The sequence below is a fragment of the Mugil cephalus genome, chromosome 9 (genome assembly GCF_022458985.1).
Source record: "Mugil cephalus isolate CIBA_MC_2020 chromosome 9, CIBA_Mcephalus_1.1, whole genome shotgun sequence".
In the NCBI taxonomy this organism is placed as follows: domain Eukaryota; kingdom Metazoa; phylum Chordata; class Actinopteri; order Mugiliformes; family Mugilidae; genus Mugil; species Mugil cephalus.
In genome coordinates this window covers 13972877-13991205 of record NC_061778.1, presented here as the reverse complement: position 1 = coordinate 13991205, position 18329 = coordinate 13972877, and the positions used below count along the sequence as shown (strand labels likewise).

General features: G+C 42.7%; 1 protein-coding gene across 16 annotated transcripts in view; it reads right to left on the bottom strand.

Annotated features, from left to right (window-relative positions):
- Positions 1–18329, bottom strand: part of elna (elastin a) — a 47251-nt gene that overhangs the window by 14287 nt on the left and 14635 nt on the right. For 15 of the 16 annotated variants that reach the window (XM_047593955.1, XM_047593961.1, XM_047593965.1 and 12 more), the window contains 14 exons: positions 8113–8157; positions 7962–8033; positions 6078–6107; positions 5631–5705; positions 3694–3741; positions 3501–3563; positions 3203–3238; positions 3027–3101; positions 1755–1796; positions 1559–1642; positions 1426–1476; positions 1247–1291; positions 1010–1042; positions 717–866 (listed from right to left, as the gene is read on the bottom strand). In XM_047593955.1, coding sequence (XP_047449911.1) covers positions 717–866; positions 1010–1042; positions 1247–1291; positions 1426–1476; positions 1559–1642; positions 1755–1796; positions 3027–3101; positions 3203–3238; positions 3501–3563; positions 3694–3741; positions 5631–5705; positions 6078–6107; positions 7962–8033; positions 8113–8157 — 849 coding nt within the window. The remainder of the gene's footprint in view (positions 1–716; positions 867–1009; positions 1043–1246; positions 1292–1425; positions 1477–1558; positions 1643–1754; positions 1797–3026; positions 3102–3202; positions 3239–3500; positions 3564–3693; positions 3742–5630; positions 5706–6077; positions 6108–7961; positions 8034–8112; positions 8158–18329) is intronic. The other variant, XM_047593970.1, reaches the window with a different exon arrangement.

The following is an 18329-nucleotide window of genomic DNA, read 5'->3' as shown; positions in this document are numbered from 1 at the left end:
ATATTTAATAATGAAAATGATCAATTTTGTTGCTTTCTTTCCAGTATTCACTCATTTTGAATTTGAAGCCTGTAGCACGTTCCAAAGAAGCTGGGATGCGGGCAACAAAACAATGAAAGTGGAGGTGTCATCTGTCTGGAACGTACCATTGGTGAACAGGTTGACTGGAAACAGGTAAATGTCATAACTGGTTATAAAAGGAGCATCCCCGAAAGAATGAGCCGGTCATAAGCAACTGCATACAATTGAAAGGGACAATCAGATGCGTCTTATTTCAGCAAGACAACGCCCAGACACATTCTTGTTACAACAGTGTGGCTTTGTAGTTAAAGAGCCTGGGTACTAGACCTGCAGTCCCAGACCTGTACGCCAATGGAGACCCCAGACTGTTAAAAACTAAAGACATGCATCAATACCACCTACAATTCCACTTACAAAGCTTCAGTTCCTGTTGTTAAAAGGAACGGCAATATAACACATGCTAAACATGACCCTGTCTCAGCTTCTTTGGAAAGTGTTGCAGGCATCAGATTCAAACTGAGTGAATATTTGCAACAAAAACAAAAGGTTTATCAGTTTGGACATGAACCAGCTGGGCTTTGTAGCGTATTCACCTGAATATAGGCTGAAAAAGACTTCATTTATAAGGTTTGTTTTTTTCTGGGAAAGTCAGCTACATTTCTTTTAGTTAACTACAATCAAAACAATGACCATACCATATTTTGCAGCTTTGGCAGCAGCAGAATATCCTCCGTATCCTGGTCCTAATTGTCCTCCTGTTCCCAATTGTCCTCCTGTTCCCAATTGTCCTGTTCCCAGTTGTCCTCCTGTTCCCAATTGTCCTCCTGCTCCCAGTTGTCCTGTTCCTAAAAGACAAAACATTGTGAGACATTTGTACTCCTGACCACCAGTAGATTAAACAGATCTAATTTCTCTGAAAGTTCCCACATGAGATTAGAAACATTTATTTCTTTATTTCAAAATAAATAAATAAATAAATAAATCTCACCGTATTTAGCAGCCTTGGCTGCAGCTCCATATCCTGGTGTTAGATTATTTACAGACAAAAAATCATAAATTCACCAACACACAAAAACTGATAATACACAGATGGGCCTCAAATAATGCTAATATTTGTATTTCCCACTATGAAACAATTAAATCTTCTGCTCTCTGATGATTCCTTCAGTCACAAGACCGCTAACATATCTTAAGAGAAAATGATGTTATATTTTAAATATTATACCTCCAGGCACCTGCCCTGGATACTGTCCACCAGTGCCACCAGCACCTGGATCAGAGAGCACAGATTTCAGTCACATACAGATTATTTTCTCATTACATCCCTTTATATTCCATTACACCATTTGCTTCATGCTTTTTCCCAATAGGAAAACATTGTGCTTAATGAGGGTGGTGATCTACCGTATTTGGCAGCTTTAGCCTGAGCAGGTGAGATGCCCCCAGGCCCTACTCCTGCAGACAGAAAAAATACAGGCATGTTTTTGATCTCTTCTACCTCCACAACTCAAAGCATTACATTTGTAAGAACACACACCGGTTCCAACAGGATATCCAGGCCTCGATCCAGGGACACCTTTGACTGGAAGTCCGGCTCCACCATTACCAAAGCCCCCGTAACCTGAAGCACACATCATGAAGTAGCACATCATTAGCTGATGGATTGCTACTGTGGCCAAATCTCTGTAAAAGGTAAAAAAAAAAATAAAAATAAAGAAAGAAGGTGTTTGTACCAAAGGGAAGTTTGCCACCTCCGGGTTTTGCTCCATAGCTCCCTGAAAAGAAAAAAAAAAAAATGACATGATGAGGGAAAAGGCTTCTATGTAGGGATCATAATTCCAACACAGCATTAAAAGCCATTGCTCACACTTTTAACTCTAACTACCCACCGGTGAAAATGTTAGTAAGTCTTTTGAAGTTAGTCTTTGTAAAAATCATTTTACCGCTCTGAAATCATTAATTGCAGTTATTCATTCATTACCACAGCATAGATCATTGTTTCAACTTGTGTCTGCAGTGTTGTGGTGCTAAACCTGTGCAGCCTGTACCTTGTCCAGAATTATAAAGTAATTCTCATTTATAAATGTAAAGTATTCCAGGTTCTTCAGATTGTTTTAGTTTAGCTGATGTTGGTGGCCAAACGTCTGCCCGAGCTCTGTTTCCATTTTTACCATCATTATCTCCTTTTGAGGATGATATTAATACAAAAACCTAAACTATACCTGTCTATATATTACATCCAAACTGCCGTTTATTAAACAAACAATATAGCTGTGTTTATTTGAAGATGATGCTAAAAAAAATGGAATAAAGCTAGAAACACAAGTTGTAATTAACACATTTGGGGTTTGGGGGTTAAGCGGGCAAGCCTACTCTACTGCAGCACAGTTTAGTAGCAGCGATTTTAGAAAAGAGGTGAAATGCCGGGGACTGAGGCAATATTCTTCTTTAGAGACCACCAGAAAGCTGGCAATGACAAAATGAGCAGCAACTTTCTGGAGCTCCAAAGACAGACTCCTCTCTCTAGAATGATAAACGCACCATAGAAAACCTTTGGGTGGTACCCACAGACGTGCCCGTGGGTTATCAGACCGTAAGGCGAGTAAAACAGTCTGTACACTGTAGAAAAAAGATCTGTAACATTGATAATGCTTAAACAGTCTCAATGAACATATCATATCTTAGGACATAGGTCTTCAAAAGGGGGTCCGCCACCCTAGGGGGTCCGTGGAGGTACTGCAGGGGGATTGCAAAATCTTTGGTTGATTAGATATTTTTATATATATTTTATTTGTATTTTCCCCCACAAATTTTTAATTTATTTAAATATTACACACGATTCATTGTCACTGTTAAAACTAGAATCTGTCCGTTATTTTGTTCAGCACTAGGCTGAGTTTAATATAGAACACATATAGAAGGTAGAGGGTCCCTACTTAATTTCTTTATCAGTTTGGGGGTCCTTGACCTGACTAACACAGTTCATGCGTAGATTCAAATCCCACCTGGAGCTTTGGGTGATTTGAGGGGATATCCATGGAACACTCCCGGCTGCATTTGTCCACCATACCCACCACGACCTGCCGTGACAGGGAAAATATATGTCAATTCAGATCGGCTAATAGTAACAACATTAAAAAAAAAAATAATAATAAAAAAAAAAAAATAAGGTTATAATTACCTGGTCCTTGACCTCCAGGTCCTCCTCCTCCTCCAACTACATGAGATGAATCACATATTCCAGTTACATGTCGATATTAGACTGTACATTGCAGCACTGATACTGAAAAGTGGCCTTGAGACTAAAAATCATCCATACCATTGTGTTTCCAGTAACATTTTTAGATTCATGTTCTCTGAAACCAGCAGCCATTAACAAATTTATTAATTCTCAGTCTTTACACCCCTTGGTAATATTGCCTAATGAAGGATTCTAATGCATTGAGAAAAAAATCAGCCAGCGCCCAGGCAAACCTTACTTGATTTAGGATTCAGGTCAGTCCCGGTGGGCACCCCAGGCAGAACTCCACGTCCACCGAACCCTGAAGGAGCAACAAGCAACCAGAAAACAACTACATGAAATCCCCATACAATGTTAGTTTGTAAAAGCACTGCCCATGATAAACTCTGACAAGAACAGTGATTAATGATTAATCCATGAAAGAGACAAACCGTTTCCTGGCACCAGCCCGCCTTGGTAAAGTCCAGGCACACCCACACCTGTCACAAACAATGGGGAGACAGTACTGTACTATTGCATCCACAGTGAAATATATCAGTGGTCTCATTTTTTTTTCATGAGTCATGTGTGACAACATTGACCTGGGAAATTAAAAGCTTGGCAATGAGAACCCCCTGTCACAAAGAAGCCAGACAGGATGCAGAACAATTGGCTACTTCTTAGCCTGTTTATGGCTTTTTTCTGTGGATGTTGCAACTGTTTACTGTATCTGGAGACCCGCTGCAGCGTTTGGCCTCAACTCAACAAAGAAAATAGTCATATAGTGACTGCGTCGATGTTTCACCTGAATCTGACTTTATTTCAGCAGTCAAACAAATAGGCAGCAATCACATATCATTTTAATGGAGTAGTATTTTATGACATCTCAGAGCATTAGCTCACATATGTTTTATAAATTAGTTTGCTGTTTATTTTATATGTTTTATATCCTGGATATTTAGCACAGAAAGTATTTTAGATTTTGGAAGGAAAACGCATCGGGATTGAGTAAAGCTTTCTGAGGATATCCTGTGATGTCTGGCACCAGGACATTGATAGTGGAAACCTTTGGATCTTATGGCTTGAAGGGGTTTGGAGGCCAGGTTAAGACCTTGTGCTATAATTTATGTTTTCTGGGTTGTTCCAAAGTATTTTTTTTTTGCTGCTGCTGTCGGGAAGTGTCATTGCTATGTGGTCTGGGTGCCTGCAACAACCTTTAGGATGTCAGGATCACAGTTTTCTTAGCATTATAATGTGAAGATGAGAAGATGTCTATTCACTTCAACTGTCATTGGTTTTATTGTCGTAGCGCCTTCAGCTTTGATTTCAGCACACATTCACTGTGGCAGTATTTTGATAAGAAGCTTCTGCAATGTCACAAGAGTGATTTCCATCCAGTATTGCATTCATTTTTCACTAAGATCTTCTCAGAGATTCTCTGTGGGGTTAAGGTCTGGACTTTGTGGTGGCCAATCCATGTGTGAAAATGATGTCTCATGCTCCCTGAACCACTCTTTCCATGCCATCAGGGAAGAAAAAATCCATTGATGGAATAACCTGGTCATTCGCTATATTCAGGTAGTCGGGTGACATCATTCTTTGGGCATAAAGCTTCTGAACCTAGACCTGAGCAACTGCAGCAACCCCAGATAATAGCGTTGCCCTAACAGACTGGTACAGTAGACACTAGGCATGATGGATTCATCACTTCATTACCACAGTTCTTCCTCAAAGATGACGGTTTCCCACTATCCATCCAGTTTTTAATAATGTGTTGGACAGTTCTTTACCCAGCTTTAGTAGTTTCTGTTTCAGTCTCCTTAGATGTTTTGTCTGCTTGGTGCCTAGCAATGATTTGACTCTAAACATTTTTTCCACGACCACAGGATTTTGTCTTTGCACATGGTTGTTTAATAAATGATCAGTTGGGGCTAAATAACTTGATGCCACCTGAAAGGCAATCACCCATGTAGTAATTATCCAACTGGAGGCTTGCAACTATTTACTTGTTTTGGCCAGACATCAGGGTGCATATTGCTATATTTCAAGTGCAATATAAAGAAGGTTAGCACAGTAGATGAAACTGTTTTTTAAAAGAATTCTCACACATAAGGCAAATCTCAAAAACTACAAATCCCCCTTAAAAAATATTAATTTGCAAACTAATTCTTTGCCATTTACTTTACAAATAATTAGTAATATACATATATATATATGTGCACGGGTGTTGTCCTGCCGCGCCCCATCGCACGCGGAGCTCGAATGATTCAAATATTTCCAGCCACATGTGGTGGAGTGCACATTTTATGCGGTTCCGCTGCCTAGAGACCTGCATCCTGTCTGTCTTCAGCTGTGTGAGTGTATTGTTTATCATGGAGTCTACAGAAACCTGGCACTTTGGCAGCTTTCTTTCCTCCGCCACCACCAGTCCCTCCTGGAAGGCCTGTCTGAGGAATAACGGGTGCTGAAAAGAAAAACAAAAAAACATAAACGGTTACACTTAGCTCATCGAAGGGACTGTGACACATACACAGTGTGCAAAGCAGACACAAATCCTTCTTGTAGAGGTACAGAGTTCAAAGCAGTTTCTCCTTCAACAGGATTTTGTAACACTGTTAACAGATCTCTTGTTTGTTTTGTTTTTTAAAAAAAAGTGCAATTTGGATTTGTAGCCCATAATGGCTCTTTATCATAAGAATAAATCCCTGTGTGACTAAATGAGTCAGTTTGGGTTTTAAATGAACTTGTTAATTAAAAAAATGTGCAAATTAAATCTGGGTAAATAGTATGTGTCAAGTGTTTCTTGCATCCAGCAGGGATTATCCAGTTCCAGTACCTCCAGGTCCTCCTCCATGTCCTCCAGCCCCTATTGATAAAGAGAGTGCTCAGGCATAGAAATTATAACTTTCAGATTTCAGGTTAAAGTCCAATTCCTTTTTTAAAGTCATTAACATACTGTGTGGTAATGACAACAGTGTAAAAGAATCTTAAGTAGCCATGGAGAACTGTAATGTTGTACACCCAATGGCCACTAGAGGGCCCTGACATACTGACAAGGAGTAATGAGCTGCATCATGGCTTGAGCCAGATGAACTGACTGGTCACTGGTTTTCTGAGACCAGTCTGTCATCACCCTATGACCAAAGGCAACGTGGCTGATTTTAACTCTAATCAGAAGGGGCAGCCAGCATGCGTGGAATTTTCGTTGCCTCATCGAATGCTTCATTTCTCTGGCTATCCCTGCGCACCGGAAATGAGCTGTCAGCTTCGTTTATAAAGGAGCTTGGCAGCAGGATAAAACACATTCGTTTATCTGTTTAAACATTGTTTTTTTTTTTCATTTAAATCTTAAATTCTCCATAGTTTGCCGAACAGACATTGCGCACTGCCTGTAAGTATGTAGTCTGTGTGATTTGGTGAGGACAAGTTTGGCAAGGGAACGTTTTCTTTTATCTCTGCTGTATCAGAGGAAGTCGCTGCTATTTTGAGTGTCATGAAAACAGACCAGACTGATTCGCGAGACTTAAGTTTTGTCATTGCCAACCAGTACTAAAGCATGGGCTCTCTGCCACATTACAGGCTTTGGCCATGAGTTGAGCCCTCCAGAGTTCATATTTAATGAGCCGGCCTAATTCAAATCAATTCACGTGCATGTATCACAGACATCACAGGCTTCAAGGTCAGTCTGATCTCCGCCGAGGTTCAGCCTTTCTAAGATTTGCAGTTCTACGATGAAAATGTACATTTGTCTGCCAAACAGTGTTTTCACGCTGAGTTAGTATTAATGCGAAACATTCGGTTTGCCTTTTGCGTAACATGCGAGCACAGAGACTTGTCCAGAGTTCAACGGGGATTCGGTCAGTATTCAGAACAGTCTGACGTCTGTGCGGTAGTGCGCCGCGGGGCAGAAATTTCAGTCGCCTCCGTGTGGTAGCAGAGATTTAAATTTATTTAAATACTACACATGATTCAGTGTCACTGTTAAAACGCGAATCTGTCGATTATTTTCTATACCTGTCAGTTACATACACACACATACCAGCTAGGTATGTTTACGTCAGGTAGGGTTATGTTTACGGCTACCCTACTGTTGCACATGTTTGAAATAAAAAGTGAATATTTGAGCCTGCAAAATGATAATAATAAGGTATATTTATAAAGAACACTAGGCCGAGCTTAATATAAAACACACACAGTAAGTAGGGAGGTCCTTGGCCTAAAAAACAGTGAAGACTCCTGGTCCAAAGCAGCAGAATTACAGCTAACATGGATGATATCAATACTAATCACTCATGCTTCACACAAAAGCTTACAGATGGTGTTTCCTGTTCTAACGCAACATTTTAGATGGCGCGGGAGAGCTGGTCCACCTCTGCAGGGATATTTTACTTTAGTCCTGGAAGTTACTTTCGTCCTTGAACTTGTCAGGCCTCCAGTTCCAAGAGCGAGAGTGAGGAAAGATACGTAATATCACTGCAGCTCTCAAAACAGCTCAAAAAACAAGTAAGACAAACAAAATCAGCGTCTGCTTTCAACAACCGATTTTCAATCATCCAGTTTGATGACCCTTGGTTCCACTGCACGCAGCCCGCTGCACTGACAAGGTTCTTGAACACATGCTTGCGTAGAAACGAGGAAAAAAAAAACTGATACCATCACAGTTCTTTATGGGAAACCGATGTTATAAATCTAGCCAGACGTGCTTGGCTATTTGCTGTACCTCTTTTGGCAGCCTTCTGTCCAGCTCCTGGGAAAAAGCCCCCAGTGCCTCCACCATATCCCCCGTAGCCACCTAAACGACAGGAGGAAGTTGAGCGAGTGTGGTGACTGTTGGCACCTGTTTTAGAGAGTAGTAGTAGTGCAGTACTCACCTCCTCCATGTCCTCCGAGACCTCCGGCTCCTAGATTGCCATAACCTGAATAGTTCAGAAAATGACAAGCGAGCACAAGAGAGAAACTGAGTGAAGGGGACTGGACTCCAAACTGTAGATGGAGGTGAAGGGAGTCAAAGAAAATAGATTCCTTCACTGTGGCCACAATGAGTTACTTGTGGTTTATTCTGCTGTAATTACCCTTCAAGAAAAATAAGCCATTGCTCAATCTTTTCAGCAAAACATTGTCCAGGACCACCAAAGTACATCATGCTGTACATTAAAAAAAAAAAAAAAATTACATGTTATAAGACGCAACATCGTGTGAGCTTAATTGCATTTGATTGAAAACATTTGCACACATGTAAGTTTTCTAGAGCCAAGGACACAGGGGACAAAACTGACCCCCACTGACAGAGACACGTGATATAAATAACACAATGGTTCTGTATCTGGTTATGCTTTGTTCCTGACACTGGAGGGAGCAGTCTGTTCTTTCTGGGACAGAAAAAAATAAAATAATAATAATAATCTCCAAAAAGTTTGGCTTGATTCACTGCGAGAACAAAGAAAGTGTGAGAAAAGTATACTGAGAAACTGAGAAAGTGTGGACAGAGGGGAACATCATGGAATAAAATACACAACATCTGCTTGTCAATTGAAATAGAATGGATGCGAGTGTTTGCAAAATGAGTATGAAAAATAATCCACTAAATTCTCTCGTTTCATCGGAAAATGCTTTTGCGTAAAATCCTTACATTGCCGGGGTTTTAGTGGCAGGCACAAGACTAGAAGACCGGGGGCAACTTTACTTTAGGAGAGACTTCTCAAAAAATTGTCAAAACTAGTGTGACATTTCACAAACACAAGCCCATTATCTCCAGAGAAGTGATAAGTCTTTCCTAAGACTAACACATGTGAATGAGTGTCATGTCAGGAACATTGCCGCAGGCGGAACGAGCTCTCCAATCAGAGACAAACAGGTCGGAGTAATGTCTGTTTTTGAAACTAGAAAGAAATTTGAACGCTGCCAACAAAGCTAGTCCACCAAGGAATGCATTTTCATCAATACTTGTAAGCCAGAAGGATCTGTGGTGAGAACAACAAGCCTGAGAAACAAGCTGGGAGAGACAAAGGGAGAGGTCTGAGTGGAGGATGAGATTGTCCTGCAAGCCGTAGGGTGCAGGTAATGATAGTGATGATGAGGAGGAGGAGGAGGAGGAGGAGGAGGAATGTGCTGGGAGAGACGGGAGGGACGAAGGGGTGTGGAGTTTCAGGACCAAGTCAAAACAAATGTGGGCACCAGCCTTGCCAAGGTCTTGGCAAACAGACAGAGCATGCAACGCGAGCCCAGACACTAAGCTAAGCGTCCTTGCAATAATCCATCTCTTTCAAAGCTTTCGTCTTGATCTCCATGATTGCTTAACGCGGCTCAAAGAAACGACGATAACAATCGATTCTCAAATAAATCAGACTGATCAAGGACTTTCTCTTCTTCGGTGTCTGTTCTGCCGAGGAGACAAACGAGACAAGGCCATGCTGGCGGGACAGACGGGAGAAGATTTGTCTCAGTCGTATCTGTGAGCAGTTGACGCAAACAGGAGGGTCAAAAAGACGTGTGGAACGTTGCGGACGGCTAAAAACCCTTAAAAGTGAATCGGCCTGGCTCGCTACTTTGAAATTGTTCTGTCTGGTCCAGCCTCCAGATCGCGGAGCGTCTCACCGGCCAGTCTGAACTGTGTTTGTCCGTATAAGTGTTGGAAATATAGCGCACATTCTAAGAGATTATGCGTGTCAGTGGAAGAAAAACATGAAGAGAGAGTGAAGACAGGCCGCGTTGTGGCGACTTGGAGCTTATTCATCCATCATCTGGCCCACCTGTGCTCACATGTGCGCGGCCCAACCTGGTCCTGGCAGCCGTGCTCAGGGTCGACCAGCACCTGCCACGTTAAGCTCAACTCTCTGACTCCGGGATCGGGAGAAAAGATGCAGACACGTCAGACGTGCTCCTGACAAGGCGTGCATGTGTGTGAGCACAGGCCTTGGATGGACACCAGATTTAGACAAGGAAGGAAAAGAACCGTTACTTTGTCTATGTCTGACATCATTAGACACTGAGCAAATAAAACATGCTCAAGTAAACAAATACTACTCAGGAGGTTGTGTATTTTCAGGGTCAAAGCTTGAGGACAAACTCTGGACCTTTACTGGGTTGTCATCTATCTACTGCTTGTATATTTGGGCGATGGAGGGTGGAGCTCTCTGTTTAGCCATATTTACACCATCTTGTTAGCTCAAACAAGCGCGCTTTTGTTGGACTACTATTATTACAGGACGTCTGCTCACACAAATAGACCTGTCTTAGCTCACACATCATTGGAAGTCTACACCGGTATTGTTTGTTGTCATGAACACACACACGGAAAGTCTGTGCCATGACCCTGATGTGATTTCATCACTTTTTTTGGTGCGGTTCCCAATATTTAGTTGATTGCTGACAACCTGAAGGATTTCCGCACACTAATGCATTGCCTGATTTTTTTCAAAGACCCCTTAAGTCATAATAGGAAGCCCAGGAGACCATTTGAAACCACAGCTGCCTCTGGACCTTGGACAAAGGAACCCCACAAAAGTTCAATTCTCTAAATACAAGATGGAAGGGACAGAAACCCAATACTACACAGGAGGGAAGACTAGGGCCAAGGAAACTGGAAGGTAAGTGATGCAGTATTGTAATGCATCATAATTTCCTCCGTTTAGATAAAAAGAAAAAAAAAAAGGTGACAGAAACATGGTTTACTCGCCAGTTTCCATTCAGAAAAGACCACTGTGCAGTGGCAAGTGCACAAGCAGGTTGCTGAGGCGAAACCTTGCGGAATGTGCGACTTTGAATAACCGAGCAACCGTGTTGAATCATCCGCGCTGGTGTGTTTAGGAATGATCTCAGTGAGCACACAGAACAAAACACAAGTCTAGACCTATTCTGACAAAAAGCAGTCTTGTTTTCAGGAGAATGAAAATGTGATGAAGGACAGGTGGTCACATTCATTACCTGCTGCTGCTGCTGCTGCTGCTGCTGCACGGCGTCATGCGCATCAGTACACAGACTGAGGACAGTGGAGCAGAACTGGGCAGACACTGTGGCTGGGTCTCTCAGTCACCAGTCATGTTCTCAAACTCGGGTTCAGTACAAGACGTGGATTAGAGCCAGAGTGAACAGAAATATCTGGTTTCAATCTCTGAGCTGTCTCACTCATTCTCCATTGGGGTTAGGTAAGGTAATTCTGTTTCAGGACCAGAGGAATACAAGAAACATTAATCAAATCAGTGTATTCAGCTCTGTCTCCTTCTCTCAGTGCTGTTCTGCCTGTTTCGCCGTCCCTTTTTTCCCTCTCTCCCTCATTCTTTCCTCTCCGGTCGGTGTCTGAGGGCTTGTGCTGACCAGACGCGAGGCGTTAATGGCAGCAACTGGAGGAAGCCAAACGTGAGAAGGGAGAGAAGTATTTGCTCGCTCCTTTCCATCCCCAGCTCCGTTTTCTTCCAGCTCTCCCCTTCGCTCTACTTTGTGAACCAGCTGGGCCTGGTGAAGGGTTTAATTTAAGGGAGCAAAGAATTCCATGGCACCGATCCACTGTAACTGACGGCAGACGCGAGAAAAGCAGACTTCGGAGCTGGAGCCCTGAAAAAACGTCCAGGAAATTCTGGGGACTTGTTTCTCGTTGTAATCTTAGTTTTATATCTATCGGGCATGCACTGTATGAATAAATGCATATTTAATGACAAACCGGGGAGAGGAATAAAACTCTATATATCTTTTCGGCGCTATTATCCAACTTGGAAACCAGTGTCACAGCAGCTTGAGCAACTGCCTTGTGTTCAGCTAAACACCGCAATATAAACAGTAAACATGCAAAGAGTATTGTACTTGCAAGTACCACAGATGCGTCATGGTCGTACGAATGTGTGATGGGAAATAAATGTGCAGAGCTCCTCTGGAGGTCCTGAGAGAATCCGTATTTTACTTTAACCGGAGGCCAGACTGCGCTCTTCGGCTGTGGTCCCATATAAATTTTCACTTTGAAAGCTAAGTCCATCATTATGTCCTTCACTGTCATGACACCAGATTTTTATCAGTATCAAATTATCACTCTGTACCACGTCCAAGTTGGTGGATGGATTGCATTCTTACAAGGTGACGCAGGACGAGCTGGATTAAAGCACGATGATGTGAGGAGCTGTAGTGATGCCAGATCGCGTGAGACAAGTGGACACACTGAAGCTCCCCTCGCTTCCTCTCCCCCTCCCTCTCCCGTGACCTCCCCTGCTCCGTGTCGCTTCAAGGTTGGGTGTGCCGTCAGTCACGGGCACCGATCTGTGAGAAGCGGGGCTAGTAACATGCTGGACTAATTACATATTCACACAGTCGCACCGCTACACACAAACTCTTTTCCCCTCGCTGGCTGGTGTGAGCCAGCCAACTTTGGCGGCGAGCCCTTTATTGTTTTTGCTTTCCTTTTCCATGCAGTCATTGACACGATCAATGAGAGGTCCCCAAGCCTGAGCCTCCCTCTCTGCCAGATGACCCCGAGTGCAAAACTGTCAGATCTTCTACAGACAAACAGGGAAAGGGTCTACGGCTGCCTCATCCTTTAATATTTTTTGCTTTTGGGGCGGCATTCAGGTCAAAGTCAATGCAATAAAACTGTTAGTATAGTATGAATCATGAGTCACCGCTTTGATACTTTTGCTTTTGTTCCATTATGTGGTAGGTTCTTACACTGGTGAGGCAACCTTGGAGGGTCTCACCAACCCACGCACTTCGGCAGTGGAACACATACATCATCTTTGAGGCACCGAGCGGCTCTTGCAAATGACTCCAAATTAACTGCAACTGTAAAAGTCGCCATTACACGTTATGTGGATTACATACAAGCGGTGCCAGCTCTGCCAACCCAGGCCGTCGTGCCCAGTGACGTCTACAAGTCTCTCGGTGCCGCAGACATGTGCCTTATTTCAAACACATCTGCACGAAGACCATTATTACTGAGGGTTAATTCAAACTGTTAATTTGTATACTATGCGTTACACGGCATGCACTGAGTGCCTGATGTCATTGTTTATAATACATGCCGTACAGAGCGGGACACGCTATAAGCTGATCTTCTTTCTGTGAGAGCTCAGAGCCGCTGCTATTCCGAGTCCTTCTCAGGAATGCCACAGTTGCTCTGCCAATACTCAGCCCCTGCATACGTCTGAATAGTATCCCCAACACAGCGTTCATACCGTTGGCTTTTTTATCTTTGGCACCCATTTCACCACATGTACTGTAAAGATGTGCAGACACGGCTGAAACACGCCGCGAGCGTCACAGCGCACGGCAGCGCACGCAGAGTGCGTCCGCACAGAGAGCGGTTACACCTCTTTTCACAACTGCCGCTTTCTGATCAGTGGCTTCCATGTGTGAGGAAGTTCAATTGTGCAAATTATGCGCGAGAGTGCGAGAAAATCAGTCAACAAACGCAGCCTGTGGCCATGGTATGTAAAGTTGGCCAAATGTGCTTCCTCTTCCAGATGGTCCGCACATGCATCTAACTGCCATTCCACTGAATACTTTTCTGACAACTCGGGGCAGAAAAAAAAAAAAAAAAAAAAGAGGGAGCAGCGCTCGACAGGTCGGCTCAGCTCAAAACACGCAAATTGAAACGTTGATGTTAGATTCCTTAAGTCAGCCACAAAAGCATTTTCCAAGTTCCCCCTGATTATGCTGGCTGTAATCGCCGTGCAGCCGTGTGAGCCATTTCACAACGGCAAATATATGGATGCTCTTCAAACGGAAAACAACTGACAGTTGGAAAAGTTGTTGACCAAATTGAACATTAGACGCATTTGGAGCTTTGAGTGAACTCATCAGGATACCTACGGGGGCCGGAAAGCTGAGGATATTTAGACGCCATTTATCTTCATAGATCATTTAAGTCAGCGTTGGTGATGCCTGATAGGAAGCACTGAAAAATCCAAGAGACACATTTCACCAAGTTGAGATCATTTAAACATACAAGCTCTTAAATGAAAGTGTGGGAAAACGAGATTCACCGAAGAGATGAACAATGCTATATGCGTATAATGAATCGCGTACTGTGTGGAGCGCTCAACAAACCCCCACAAATCTACAAAGCAGGGCCTCAGATCTAACAGAGAGTCCGTTTTTACCAGCGGTTAAAACAACGTTGCTGAACTGCTGATCTGCCGTCATTAGCTTTTAGGAAAATAACGGCAAGGGATTTCACTATCACTGTGTAAACAACACTTAAACTGTGCTGCCAGATGGACAAGGATAGTGGTCGGTGCTCCAGACCTGCTGGCAAAGGGAGCAGGGGAGAGGCTATGAGAGAGGCCGAAGGATGGGTCGTCAACTAACACTGAGGACATGGAAAAATACACTGGTGGTAACATGCTCACTAGAAAACAACCTCGCAAACATGACAGAGTAGCCTGGTGAAAGGTTGGGGAGATATCACTGAGTCAAAGCGAAAGCACTGATTGATTGTGCAGGAAAACAGAATGAGGATTAGGAGCTGTAATGCTTCGGCACTGGGCACGCCTGCCAGTTCAAACACCAGCAAAAACTAATAAAGGCTCCATGTTATCTCGCTGTACTCGGAAATCAGTTTGTTTCTTCTGATGTTCTAGCGAAGAAACCGAAGACAGTAAAAACAAAAACTGGTGACATCATCTATAAAAGATTGTTTGGGAGACAACAGGCCCTTCCAAAGTGAACAAACAAGCTGTGTGTATATTGGGTGGGCTGAGCACAGCGAGGGGGTGGTTCTGATATTTAAAAAAAAAAAAAAAAAAAAAAAGCTTAGCTTTCTTCGCAGACAGTTCACGTTCCAAAATCCCGAAAGCTTGACACGGGGGCTCGGTGTAAGACGGATTAAAGATAGTTGGACAAGAGAAGAGAAAAGTCCCATCTTTCACGGTGCGTCTGTGTGTATGTCATCTAACGTTATGGGTACATTCTTCAGAATTAATGCGTCTTTGTTTTGCACATGCGTGATCACACTTGTAATTGCATACATATGAAGACCATACGCATATTTACATACACTCATGCAGATTCACCTACAGATGCTTCCAGTCTCTGACAGTTCAGAGGACAGGTCGGGGCTGCAGTAATGAAAAACACATGTGCTCCAGGAGACTCAACCTCCTCGTAGTTCATCTTCTTTTGGCTAAACACTTTCATCCTCACCTCAATCTATCAGTCGTCTTTTTGCTTTCAGCAAGCCCTCTAAGAACGCGCGTTCTGCGAATGAATCTGCGCATACTGTAACTCTGTGCGCCTGTGACAGGCTGTCTGCGTGTTTGACATATATACGGCATGTCCGCGAGAGTTATCGGTTCTTTCCGTCCTCCTCACTTCACCCCTTCGCCTGTCTGTCCTCCCTACGGCCATTGTATCTTTCCAATTCTCTGCCTTTTCTCACTGTTTTTTTTCTGTGAAACCGACAAGTTCACTTGGCGTCAGTAAGTAGTTGATATGAACCAGGGAGTTTGAAGATTATCCAAGAGAATCAGGTGTACCATAGGGCCTTGCAATTTAAATCCTAAAATGATTTATTGGTTCAAAAATATATAGAGTCAAATGCTGGCCATTGACTGTAAACACTCCAACCCGCCTACGTATTATATTTAACAACTCAGGTTGGCTTGCTGTCTAGGATCCCATATGATTCCAGATTTCAGAAGTCTGGTCGATCAATTTTCTTCCAGTAATTTGGAAGACCACGTTTGTTCAGTGGAAGTGGGGGTTCAAATATGAAGACGGAGAAATGTGGCAACAACAGATGAGAGCTAATCTCTAACACAAGACACATTAGATCATAGGTTTTCCCCCACAAATTCTCTAAAAGGGAGTTTTTCCTTGCCACCGTCGCCCTCAGGCTTGCTCTGGAGGTTGCAGGCTGGTTTTTGTGAAGCATCTTGAGACAATTTGTATTGTTATATAAATAAAATCAAATTGAATTGAAAATTGAAATTGAAATCTCTTTCAATACACATTAACATGAATCCAACATATTTTAGTAAAGGAATAAAGGATGGCTTAATAATATTAATACTGCAGGGGGGCACTGCAGGTCACTGGAGGTACTGCAAGGGGGTAGCAAAATCTTTGGTTGATTACACATTTTTTATATATGCATATTTTTAATTTCCCCCCACAAATTTAAATGTCTTAAAATAGCACTAAGCTGAGTTTAATATAGAATACACACAGTATAGTAGGTTGGGGGTTCCTACTTAATCTCTCATGAGCTTGGAGGTCTTTGGCCTGAAAAATGTTGAAGACTCCTGCTTTAGATAAAACGTTTCATTTACTGTATATTTCATCTAAATTGGACTATACATTTTTTTTTCTCCCACATCTTATTCTTGTTTTCTTTTCTTTTATTTTTATGTCTTTGTCTTGTTCATATATGTCCATTTTCTTGTGACAAAATAATTTTGGGGATCAGTATCTTGAATCTCGAATTGAAATTTCAGGCAATGTGAATTTGGTAACCAATTGGATATATAGAATAAAGAATATAGTTGGAAGACATATGACACAACCTGGAGGAAACAACAACGACCACTTTTGTCCTATCTCTGTTCAAGCAAAGGCTCGGTTCGTCCACGCATTAGAATTATTTTTTTATGTTCTGCTTGTTTCACTGGGAAACATTTGACGTGGCAAACAGCTAAACAGACCCTGGCACTAGCAACCAAAGGTCAGTTGTTAAGTGAGAATGATGCGTTGGTTGGTTTATATGTCCAGTAGATGTGGCTTAAAGGTGCAGCCTGGAGACACCCAGCCGCCACACCCACTTATGTGGTACATTAAAACTATTGCAGTCTAATACACATACCAATTAGCAGTAATAAATCCTACCGTCATGAAGTCATTTTGGAGACTGTAGGCTGTGGTGTTGAGTTAAATTGCATTAAAATTGCATCATAATGTTAAACCGAAGTGTAAGCTCATATTTCCAGACTCACAATATCAGTTTCCTTCTCCGTTTCTGGCTTTCTAGCAGTTGGGAGAGCTACCTCGGAGGCCCAGTGCATTAACCGGTCCACTTTTGAGCCAATATCTAAAATCTGCTTTAGCCCTTGATGAACTGTTAAGCCATCTATCTCCAGACTTGTTTCATTTTGGAGCGGCCGCGGCAGAACATCTACGACGAACACCAGCCCGCTGCTGACGCCAGCTCGAGGGAACCCCCAAACAACCCGCTGTCAGCCAGCCTTCAGACTTTTTCCTTTAGTCATTACAATTTTCTCACACATGCCTAATAAAAAGCTGGCGGACAGACACTCTCACAACAAGACAGATTTTTGTAGCGCGTAGTCTCGAAACACCTCGTGGATATGGGGGATGGAGAAAATATTAGATGGAGAAAATATTAGAAACACAGCCACGGTCTTTCACTGCTAAATGAAATTGCTAACAGACCGTGGCTGCTGATATAAGTCCTCACCGCTCTGACTGACACAGTGTTGGGTAACATTGATTTTGTCAGTTTAAGACAGCGTTATTACTTTCAAATGTTGTCCATCACGCTCTGTACAATCAGATTGCGGAGGTAAACGCAGACGTTGTGGATCTCCTACCCAGACACATCCTGTCTCATCCCGAAGCAGACCATCGTAATGATACAATAAAACATCAACGCGCAAATCACAGTAAAAACAGTAACCCCCGTGTTTCTTGTTAACCTTCACACAGCCCGAAAGTGACAAGAAACTGGCTTAAGAAAGATAACTTCTGGCATTCACATCACAGCGTGGAATCCACCTTTGCTTGAGGCAATGCAGGCAAAGAGGACAGTGTTCAACAGCTGCTCATAAGGAGAAAGTTACTCTTTCCAGCTTTCAGTGTATTGTCAAAGCTGGATGCTGACAGGCCTCACAATTAGTGTAACATTTACAAGGTCTTGCATGAGCTATGCTGCAATTCACTGCAGTCACGCTACTCACAAAGCCAGCTGCTGTTCTTCATTACGGGCCAGGCAAGGTGCATATCTGTGGAATGCCATGTCTCTGCTCGACTTACACATAGGAATGAATGGCAGCTCTTTTTTTTTTATTTTTTTTTTAATGTGTGTGTGTATGCATCTATGAGTAGTTTATCAGTGTTTTCCTCGAACAGCAGAATTCTGCTTTTAATATTAAAG